The following is a 10696-nucleotide window of genomic DNA, read 5'->3' as shown; positions in this document are numbered from 1 at the left end:
CTCAGACTTTCTGCTTTCCTTCGTTCGGTTTCACTTCAGCTCCATCAGATTTTCAGAAATCTATAAATACACATCAGCGCTGCTGTGACATCACTTCCTGTTTCGGTCAGCTGATGTTTCCTGTTCATTCCTCCTCGGACTTCTCTAATCCTTCGCTCGTTCCTCTTCTCGTCTAAATGAACTCAGCTGACGAGAAAACAGAAGCTTTAACTTCATATTTTACTGCTGATCAGACGTTAAAGCTTCACGTTGACCAATCAGGTCTATCTGACTCCATTTTCTTCTCTTTCTTCTTCCATCGTAGAAAACAGTCTCAATTTTCTAGAAATCAGAGTAGGAACAGTCCACGTAAATCTTTGTGGAACAAAGTTTTGGTACGAAGAGCTGTTTGTTTGTGAAATTCATCCACATGTTTATGTCTGATGTTCTGATTGGCTGCTCGGGTTTGATTCTTGATGAAGGTTTTGGCCTCGCCGGTGCTTCGCTCAGCGCCTCCAAACGGCTCTTTGACTTTCTGTTAGCATGATCTGAAAATGTCACTGAGCTCAGCTCTCGCTCGTCTTTACTCTTCGTTCTTTCTGGCTTTCCTTTTATTATTTTGCTGTTTATTTCCTTTTGTTTTGCTGTTTGTCGTAGAAACCTTTCAGCACGTGTTGTCGCTTTTCTTTCTGAATCCTGAAGCGTGGCTCCACCTTATGGTCGTTAGTGAACGACGAACCGTCGTGTCTTTTTGACGTAATCTCTTATTGGACGTTGGACAGACCGGGATCCTTCGATCGTTTCGTCTGTAGGTGGCGCTAAACGCTGCTGCAGCTGCAGATTACAGCAGCTTTAGCTGAGAGCAGCTAACAGCGTCCAGCTTTCACTCGTCATGTTCATTAGTGCTAAATATGAACGATAAAGCTGGAAACGTTGCCTTCCTGTTTCTCTACAGAGAAGAAACAGTCTGCAGCCGTGTTGGAGGCCTATACACTGTGCTGCAGAGAGCTAAATGCTAACGTCAGCATGCTATCATTGTTAGCAGTTACCATGTTGCCATCTAAGCTAAGAGTTAGAATGCTAACATTAGCTCATTAGCACGAAGTCTAGCTGAGCTTCATGGGAGTGTTTGGGTTTTTTTCATGTTTTTGGTCATAAACCACTTTCCACTTGTTCACTATTTCATTTCTTCATTATTTCACTCGTTTATTGTTTCATTCGTTCATTATTTAACTCATTTATTGTTTCATTCGTTCATTATTTCACTCGTTTATTGTTTCACTTGTTCATTATTTCACTCGTTCATTGTTTCATTTGTTCATTATTTCACTCGTTTATCGTTTCATTCATTCATTATTTCACTCGTTTATCGTTTCATTCATTCATTATTTCACTCGTTCATTGTTTCATTCATTCATTATTTCACTCGTTTATTGTTTCACTTGTTCATTATTTAACTCGTTCATTGTTTCATTCGCTCATTACTTCACTGTTTATTGTTTCATTCATTCATTATTTCACTCGTTTATGTTTCACTCGTTCGTCATTTCACTCGTTCGTCATTTCACTCGTTCATTGTTTCACTCGTTCATTGTTTCATTGTTTCATTCGTTCATTGTTTCCTTGTTTCCTCATTGAATCATTTGCTTTGGTTTTGACTCCATTAATTACAGTAAAGTCCAGACGATGTTGCCGTCGTTCGTTGACGTAGTTTTTTAACTTCAACATGAATTTTTATGAAAGAAGAAGAACTCCAGGAAGTCTTGATTCATCCTTCGTTCATTATTGGAAACTTTACATTTATTGAATTGTGTCTTTCTTTGTTGACAAATTTTCCAGATCAGCTGACCTCTTGTCCTCTGAGCAGCATTTAGAATTTACTGGAAGTGCTCTGACACACACACACACACACACACACGCACACACATGCGCATGCACACACGCACACACTCACATGCACACACACACACACACACACACACACACACACGCACACACTCACATGCACACACACACACACACACACACACATGCGCACACACACACAAACATGCGCACACACGCACGCACACACACACAAACATGCACACACACACACACGCGCGCACACACACACACACAGAGGTGGAGACAGAAACAGGAAGTGAGAGAAACAACTTGTTCCTCAGGAAACACAGAAGCACAGAAAACGGCAGAGAGACGTGAGGACAGACAGAGACGATGCCGTTGAGACAGACGGACAGGTGTGACTGATAGGACAGGTAGGACAGGTGTGCTCGGTGTGAAGTCAACTCCAGGTGAGTGATGGACGGAGTGTGTGAGGATGACCTCTGCTGGCTGCAGCTGGACGACTTCAGGATGCTGCTCATCAAAACCATCGAACCCTCAAGAATCACTCCGTACCTCCGCCAGTGTCAGGTACTCCTTCTGCTCCTCCTCCTCAGACATCTTCTCCTGCTCCTCCACTTACTGTTCCTCATTCTGCTCCTTCCGTCACTGCCTGTCTTCACCGGTGTCGTGTGTTCCTCCTCTTGCTGCACCACCTGCTCACACTGCTCCTCCTGGTGCTCGTTGTGCTCTTTATATATATTGTTCTCCACAAATGGCTTCATTTTAGGGCACTCCTCCTGCTACTGCACCTCCTCTTCCTGCTACATATCCTGCTCCTTAGACGACTGCCTCACCTCCCCCCATGTTGATTGGTTGTTGTGTGTTGGCTGCTGTCAGGTGATCAGTGCTGAGGATGAGGAGCAGCTCTTCAACGACCCCGCCCTCGTCATCAGGAGAAGAAAAGTCGGTAAGAAACTCGTCTGTGTTGAGACTAAAACTTAATTCAGAAAAGACGTTGACGAAGACGATCCGCTGAGTCTGTCCAATCACGGACGCCATGTCCAAGTAATCAAACCAGTCATATCCAAGTGGTTGAGATCACCTCATGTCCAGGTCTCTGAGGTCTTCATCGAGTCACTGAGCTTATATCCTGGTCTCCCATGTCACATCACAGACGTCAGGTCATAGTCAGTGAGATCGTGTCCGAGTCAGGTGTGCTGTTCTGGTCCGTGACTCGTATCCGACTCGTATCCGAGTCACGGAGGTCACACAAGTCCACTGATTACCATCATGTCCTCGTAACCAGGAGCATGTTCCTGTCTGGTTTGGCGGCCATCTTCACTGGCTGACGTAGCTGACGCTTGACCTTTGACCTTCACAGGAGCCCTGCTGGACATCCTACAGAGGACAGGGGTCAAAGGTTACACAGCCTTCCTGGAGAGTCTGGAGCTGGATTATCCTCAACTGTATAGTCGCATCACCGGGAAGGAGCCCAATAAGACCTTCAGCATCCTCATCGGTCTGTTCACCGGTGTTCACCTGTCTGTTTGCCTGTCTGTTTACCTGTGTTCAGCTGTTTGCTCACCTGTCTATTGACCTGTCTGTTCACCTGTCTGCTCACATGTTTGTTTACCTGTCTGTTCATCTGTTTGTCCACCTGTCTGTTGACCGGTGTCCACCTGTCTGTTTGCCTGTCTATTTACCTGTGTTCAGCTGTTTGCTCACCTGTCTATTGACCTGTCTGTTCACCAGTCTATTGACCTGTCTGCTCACCTGTCTATTGACCTGTGTTCACCTGTCTGTTTACCTGTCCGTTCACCTGTCTGTTCACATGTTTGTTCACCTGTCTGTTCACCTGTCTGTTGACCAGTCTCCTTACCTGTCTGTTCACTGAGTGCAGCGTCTTCAGGAATAATTCAGTCTCTCTGTTCAGACACAGCAGGTGAATCTGGTCTGACTCAGTTCTTGATGTCGGAGGTCAGCTGCCTGCAGAGGGCGCTGCAGGGCGAGAGGAGGCGTCGCCAGCAGGCCTGCTCTGTTGCTAAGGAACAGGTGAGCAGGTCACTAAGGAAGAGTGAAAGACGTAGATCACAGACTTCCCTGATGACAGGTGGTACACGCCGGTTAAATCTCTGGGTTCTGGTTGGGCGGTTTCTGCAGGAGGTGTGGTCTCGGCAGCAGCAGCTGAGGGACCGCGAGCTGAAGAAGATGAGCGAGCGTGTGCAGAAGCTTCGGGAGGAGCGGGAGCGGCTGAGCAAGGAGGTGAAACAGCTCCGAGATCACAACTACAGTCTGATGGCTGACGTCAACGCTCTGAGCCAGGAGAAGAGCAACTCCCTGCTGGCCAACCGAGACCTGCAGATAGAGGTCAGCTGACCCCTGACCTCACTGACCGCTTCAAAGAGCTGCAGGTGTATCTGACCTTTGACCTCTCTGTGCAGGTGGAGCGTCTGAAACACACAGTGTTGCGAGCTGAAAGCCAGACTCGACTGCTGAGACGACGAACGCTGAGACCGCTGCAGGAGGTAGACGCGCTTCAGCTGACAGGAAGTGATTGGCCTTTGATCGATTGTGTTTCCTGAGGTGCTCTGCACCAGAAGGCGTCCGGCGACCTCCTCCAGAGGGAGCGCCCGCTTCATTCACACGGTCCTTTCAGGACGGACCGCAAATAGAGGACTGCTAACTGTTTCTGGGTCTTTAATGTCAGTGGTCAGTCTCAAATGAAGAGTGACCGTCCTCCAGGAGGATCTCCGGGAGGATCTCCGGGAGGCTCTCCGGGAGGATCTCCAGGAGGATCTCCAGGAGGCTCTCTAGGACCTCCTTAACCATCATGATGGTTCCGACTGGAGCGTTTTTGTCTCCCCTGACAAACTGACGGCGTTAAATTTATTTTCCAAATGTCAGAAATGTTGATATTTGTCATAAAAATAATTAGTTCCAAACAGTGAAAAACATAAACTCGTGGCCAAAAGTCTGTAGACGGCAGGTCATGTGATTATAACATCACGATGACATCATCACGCTTCAGTGGGAAGGTCCAACATGGACGATGCATTAACATGTTCGAATGTGTGTTTTCAGAGCAGGAGTCTGGCTCTGCCCACAGAGACCTTCTTCCATCCCAGCAGAATGGAGGAGCTGAAAGAGGAGAAGCAGGAGGAGAAAAATGAGGAGAAGCTGGAGGAGACGCAGCAGCAGCAGCAGCAGCAGCAGCAGCAGCAGCAGCAGCAGCCCTACCAGGAGAGTCCGGCTCCTCCTCGGATGATTCTCCTCACTACAGTGTTCACACTGAGGAGAGACCTCCACAGAGCCGAGGAGCAGAGAGCCAGGGTGAGGACGAGGAGGAGCAGGATGAGGAGGAAATGTTGATTATGCTAAATACTGAAATAACAAGAGGATGAAAAGCTAAACGCTTAGAAAGTTCTGGTCCTCCTAACAACTGTACACCTGCAGTGTGTTCAGGTGTGATGCTGACAGGTAACACACTCACCTGACACTCATCGGTGAGCTTCCTTTGTTCTCAGAGTCTGGAGGAGAAGGAGGAGCTGGAGCTGCGCTGCACTCAGCTGAAGGGAGACGCCAGGATGTACCGCCAACGAAACAAACAAACCCTCCGACAGCTGGAGGAGGTGATCAGAGAGAGAGACAAGGTGAGGAGAGAGGAGGGGGAGGAGGAGGAGGAGGAGGGAGGGGAGGAGACGAGACAAGATGAGGAGAGAGGAGGGGGACGAGGGAGAGGAGGTGAGGAGGGAGGAGGAGGGAAGGGAGGAGACAAGGTAAAGACAGAGGAGGAGAAGGAAGAGGAGGAGGAGACAAGGTGAGGCGAGAGTAGGGAGAGGAGAAGACAAGGTGAAGGGGGGAGGGGAAGAGGAGATAAGGTGAGGAGAGAGGAGGGGGAGGAGGAGGGAGGAGAGGAGACAAGGTGAGGAGGGAGACAAGGTGAGGAGAGAGGAGGAGGAGGAGAAGACAAGGTGAGGAGAGGAGGAGACAAGGTGAGGAGAGAGGAGGTGGAGGAGGGAGAGGAGGTGAGGAGAGAGGAGGAGGGCTAGGAAGAAGAGACAAGGTGAGGAGAGAGGAGGAGGAGGAGAAGACAAGGTGAGGAGAGAGGAGAGGAGGAGACAAGGTGAGGAGAGAGGAGGTGGAGGAGGGAGAGGAGGTGAGGAGAGAGGAGAAGGCATAGAAAGTGAGGAGAGATTAGGAGGAGGAGGAGGGAGGGGAGGAGACAAGGTGAGGGGAGAGGAGGGAGAGCAGTTGAGGAGGAGGAGGAGGAGGGGGTGGAGGAGACAGGGTCAGGAGAAAGGAGGTGGAGGAGGGAGAGGAGGTGAGGAGAACGGACGGGGAGGAGGAGGGAGGGGATTCTGTTATTGGGTTCTGTAAAATTCTGAGGATGATGAGGATGATGATGATGATGATGATGATGATGATGTCGTCATTAACACAAGACCCCCTGATTGTGTTTTAGGCTCTGTCGTCACGGGTGGAGCAGCAGGAGGAGGTGCGGCTGCTCCTCCAGGAGAAGGACCAGTACAGAGAGCAGGTCAGACAGCTCACTGAGCAGTCTGATAGGCTGGAGCTCCTCCTGCTGAGGTCACAGGGGGAGGAGCTACAGCTCAGGACACGCCTCCGCAGACTCACCTGCAACACTCACCAGGTGAGAAGGAGGAGGAGGAGGAGGAGGAGGAGGACGGTGTTGACGATGTTGGTGATGATGATGTAATGACGATGTAATGACGAAGGCTCTCCCCTTCAGTGCGAGAGGAGTGTGAGCAGCGAGGAGGAGGAGGAGCCCACAGAGAACGCTGCTAAAGGTGAGAGCCGTCATGTGAAGTACGTGAGAAGTGGTGTCATGTGACATGATGTCATGTGACCTGGTGTCGTGTGACTCGGTGTGATCAGGCAGCAGCGAGGAGGTCCGCAGTGGGACGTCAGGGGAGAACGAGGAGGCGGCAGCACCACAGCAGCTCGGCTCTCCTCTAGGAGGAGCCGCAGAGTGCAAGCAGAAGCCCAGCACTGCTGCATCATGGGTAACATGTTTGAGGCTTTTCTTCTTCTCTGCATATCTGTGTCAGCTGACGGGAACACTGAGTCACCGCTTGATGTCTGAGCCTGGAGGAGGCGGACTGTAGAGACGGACCGGGTCAGACCAGGTTCTGACAGTCCGTCTCACCGCGGGCTGAGAGACTGCGGACGGAGTGGACACGATGACGGAGACTGCAGTGACAGTGGGTCCACATGCAGTGAAGTCTTCTTCTCTTCCTCTCTGAGTCCCATCGATTCCTCTCTCAGATCTAAATATGAAGCTACAGTCAGGAGCCGCTTAGCTTAGCTTAGCTTAGCTTAGCTTAGCTTAGCTTAGCTTATTTGATCTTAGCATAAAGCTGGAAGCAGAGGGAGACAGCTAGCCTGGCTCTGCTGTAAGACTCACTGTGGAACGTGTTACGTCTTTAGAGACGCGGATCCATGTCTTCTGAACTGTCTCTGGGGTCAGCTGATCTGGTTTTGGAATGGGGGACCCTGGCAGACCTGATCAGCAGACTTGTTTTCTCTCTCTCTCTTTGGTGAAGATGTCCTTATACTGACTCGATCATGCTGCTCAAACATGGTAAAATGAATTGAGCTGTCTCACCTCCACCTGTCTCACTCTCCGCCTACCTGTTTGTCTGTGTGCAGGAGGAGGAGACACAGGGCGGTCTGACCTCCAGAAGTCAACCAAACTTCCTTTACCGCAGGTCAGCCGGGGTTTTTTTCAGCTTTGTCCAGAATATGTCTGCAGTTATGGGACTGACGTTCTTGTTTCCATGACAACAGGAAGCCAGCCATCAGGTCCAAGCTCTGCTGTAAGCAGTTCACGGCCGGTAACCTTGACGACAGCAGCGGCAGTGACATCACGGACTCCGAGTGAGTCCAAACTGGCGTCCTTTGAACAGGCCGACCAGTCCGACCAGTGAAGAGCATCTGTTTCTGGGGCATCAGGCTGATGTCTCTCTGTGTATTTGAGGGTTTCAGTTTGACCTTTGACCTGATTCCTGTCACATGATGATGATGATGATGATGATGATGATGATGATGATGATGAAATGAAAGTCATTGTCAGTCACCATCTCTCATGATCTCATGATCTCACTGACTGACCGCCATCATTTTGACGTTTGACTCAATGACCTGGTATGAATCATACATGTTCAGGGCCCTGCTTAATGTGCTGCGTTTGAGTACATCGTCTGAGTACTTTCACTTTTCTTCACTGACACGTTTCAGCTCTTTCTGTCAGTGTTTACGTGTGAGGAAGCAGTCAGTCAGTCAGTCAGTCAGTCAGTCAGTCTGTCTGTCTGTCTGTCTGTCTGTCTGTCTGTCAGTCAGTCTGTCTGTCTTCTGTCTGTCTGTCTGTCTTCTGTCTGTCTGTCTGTCAGTCTGTCTGTCTGTCTGTCTGTCTTCTATCAGTCAGTCAGTCAGTCAGTCAGTCAGTCTGTCTGTCTGTCTGTCTGTCTGTCTGTCTTCTGTCAGTCAGTCAGTCAGTCAGTCAGTCAGTCTGTCTGTCTGTCTGTCTGTCTGTCTGTCTTCTGTCTGTCTGTCTGTGTACTCATGGTCTCCGGTGCAGGACGTCCTCTTACTCTAACTCTCATTCAAGCCGTCATCAGCAGGGTGATGTGCAGCTGCAGGCGTTCACATGGAAAATGTTCCAGTGCTTCTGTCGTCTGGAAAAACCAAACGTGTGATCGTGTTCTGGTGATGTGTGAGTGATTTTCTGTAGAGGACCTCAGCAATAAACCCAATTTAAAAGACAATAAATGGAATGCCAATTTGTGTCCCTCTGATACCAAAAACCTCCCATCAGCATTTTAGGAATGGAGACAAATACTTTTACTGTAAAATTCTGCAATGAGCTCCAAATGAAACACTACGAGCCTGTGAGAGGCCACAAAAGCTTCATTTCTCACCAAACACAACCAACCAAAGAGCTGGAGTTATGAGGTTTTCAACCAACAACAGCATGTGAAACCCACAGCGAACAGAGTCCCCCCGGGGTAAGAAGCTGTCCTGCGCTGTGCTGTCAGGTTTGTCCACATTCAGAGAAGAGTTCATTTCCAACACATCACAGTAAAACAAGGCTGATGTCCCTCAGACGTGGTCAGTTCAGGTGACTTTTCCTTCTGAGCTTCATTCAGGAGGTGAAACGTTTCAGTCTGTCACATGAAGAAGGCTCAGTTTTAGAAAAGTCACAAATGTTGACTCTGAGGTACAACCCCTGGCAAAAATCACTCAATTCTGAGGAAAAAAGTGTGGAATCATGAAAAACAAACAAAAGAACACTTCAACACACCACTAGTACTTTGTTGCACCACCTCTGGCTTTTCTAACAGCTTGCAGTCTCTGAGGCACAGACTCAATGAGTGACAAACAGCACTCTTCATCAATCTGGCTCCAACTTTCTCTAATTGCTGTTGCCAGATCAGCTTTGCAGGTTGGAGCCTTGTCATGGACCATATTCTTCAACTACCACCACAGATTTTCAATTGGATTGAAATCCGGACTATTTGCAGGCCATGACATTGACCTTATGTGTCTTCAAGGAATGTTTTCACAGTTTTTGCTCTATGGCAAGATGCATTATCATCTTGAAGAATGATTTCATCATCCCCAAACATCCTTTCAATTGATGGGATCAGAAAATGTCTAAAATGTCAACGTAAACTTGTGCATTTAATGAAGATGTAATGACAGCCATCTCCCCAGTGCCTTTACCTGACATGCAGTCCCAAATCATCAATGACCGTTTGCATGTTTTCTTCAGGCAGTCGTCTTCATAAATCTCATTGGAACGGCACCAAACAAAAGTTCCAGCATCATCAACTTGCCCAATGCAGATTTGCGATTCATCACTGAATATGACTTTCATCCAGTCATCCACAGTCCACCATTGCTTTTCCTTAGCCCACTGTAACCTTGTTTTTTCTGTTTAGGTGTTAATGATGGCTTTCATTTAGCTTTTCTGTATGTAAATCCCATTTCCTTTAGGCGGTTTCTTACAGTTCGGTCACAGACGTTGACTCCAGTTTCCTCCCATTTGTTCCTCATTTGTTTTGCTGCGCATTTTCCGTTTTGAAGACATATTGCTTTAAGTTTTCTGTCCTGACGCTTTGATGTCTTCCTTGGTCTACCAGTATGCTTGCCCTTAACAACCTTCCCATGTTGTTTGTACTTGGTCCAGATTTTAGACACAGCTGACTGTGAACAACCAACATTGCGTGATGATTTACCCTCTTTAAGAAGTTTGATAATCCTCTCCTTTGTTTCAATTGACATCTCTTGTGTTGGAGCCATGATTCATGTCAGTCCACTTGGTGCAACAGCTCTCCAAGGTGTGATCACTCCTTTTTAACTGCAGACTAACGAGCAGATCTAATGTGATGCAGGCGTTAGTTTTGGGAATGAAAATTTACAGGGTGATTCCACACTTTTTTCCTCAGAATTGAGTGATTCCATCATTTTTTCCCTGTGCTTGGTCTAAAAAAGTAACTGTTACTGATTACCACAATTTTTTTCTTGATTTCTTTCAGTGTTTCTTAAAGCCAGAAAGTTTTGTGTCATGTCTGTGATCTGCTTTTTTTCTACAAAATTAAACAACTGAATGAACATCCTCCGAGACTGCTGATTCCATCATTTTTGCCAGGGGTTCCATTTAATTGTCTTCTTACTAGTTGTTCTGTGTAATCCACTGCAGGTTTGTACCTTAAATATGTGTGTGTGGGCTGAAAGATGCTTCATTCAGTCTGTTGGTTTATACCAGGAGAAATGTTCCTCTGTGGACTGCACTGCACTGCACTGCACTGTATAGTACTGCACTGTATGGTACTGTACAGTACTGCACTGTATAGTACTGCTCTGT

General features: G+C 48.0%; 1 protein-coding gene across 9 annotated transcripts; it reads left to right on the top strand.

The window, feature by feature from the left end:
* Positions 1-1660: 1660 nt before the first annotated feature.
* Positions 1661-10526, top strand: card9 (caspase recruitment domain family, member 9). 9 transcript variants are annotated; one of them, XR_013077211.1, is made up of 14 exons: positions 1661-2397; positions 2707-2776; positions 3191-3328; positions 3743-3861; positions 3970-4176; positions 4251-4334; positions 4891-5139; positions 5334-5459; positions 6272-6460; positions 6560-6617; positions 6706-6833; positions 7480-7538; positions 7618-8195; positions 8334-10526. XR_013077211.1 is itself a non-coding variant. In XM_076731563.1 (13 exons), exons 1-13 carry the CDS (start codon positions 2284-2286, stop codon positions 7709-7711), a joined length of 1635 nt encoding a protein of 544 aa, XP_076587678.1. In that variant the 5' UTR covers positions 1661-2283; the 3' UTR covers positions 7712-10526. The 9 variants fall into 9 exon arrangements, 1 of the variants encoding a protein (XP_076587678.1); XR_013077207.1 differs by having other exon boundaries at positions 8267-10526; XR_013077209.1 differs by having other exon boundaries at positions 7618-8214; positions 8275-10526.
* The last annotated feature ends 170 nt before the right edge of the window (positions 10527-10696 follow it).

This window comes from Chaetodon auriga, chromosome 5, assembly GCF_051107435.1.
Source record: "Chaetodon auriga isolate fChaAug3 chromosome 5, fChaAug3.hap1, whole genome shotgun sequence".
Classification (NCBI taxonomy): Eukaryota; Metazoa; Chordata; class Actinopteri; order Chaetodontiformes; family Chaetodontidae; genus Chaetodon; species Chaetodon auriga.
Note: the sequence above shows the minus strand (reverse complement) of the source record. Positions and strands in the feature narration are given on the sequence as shown.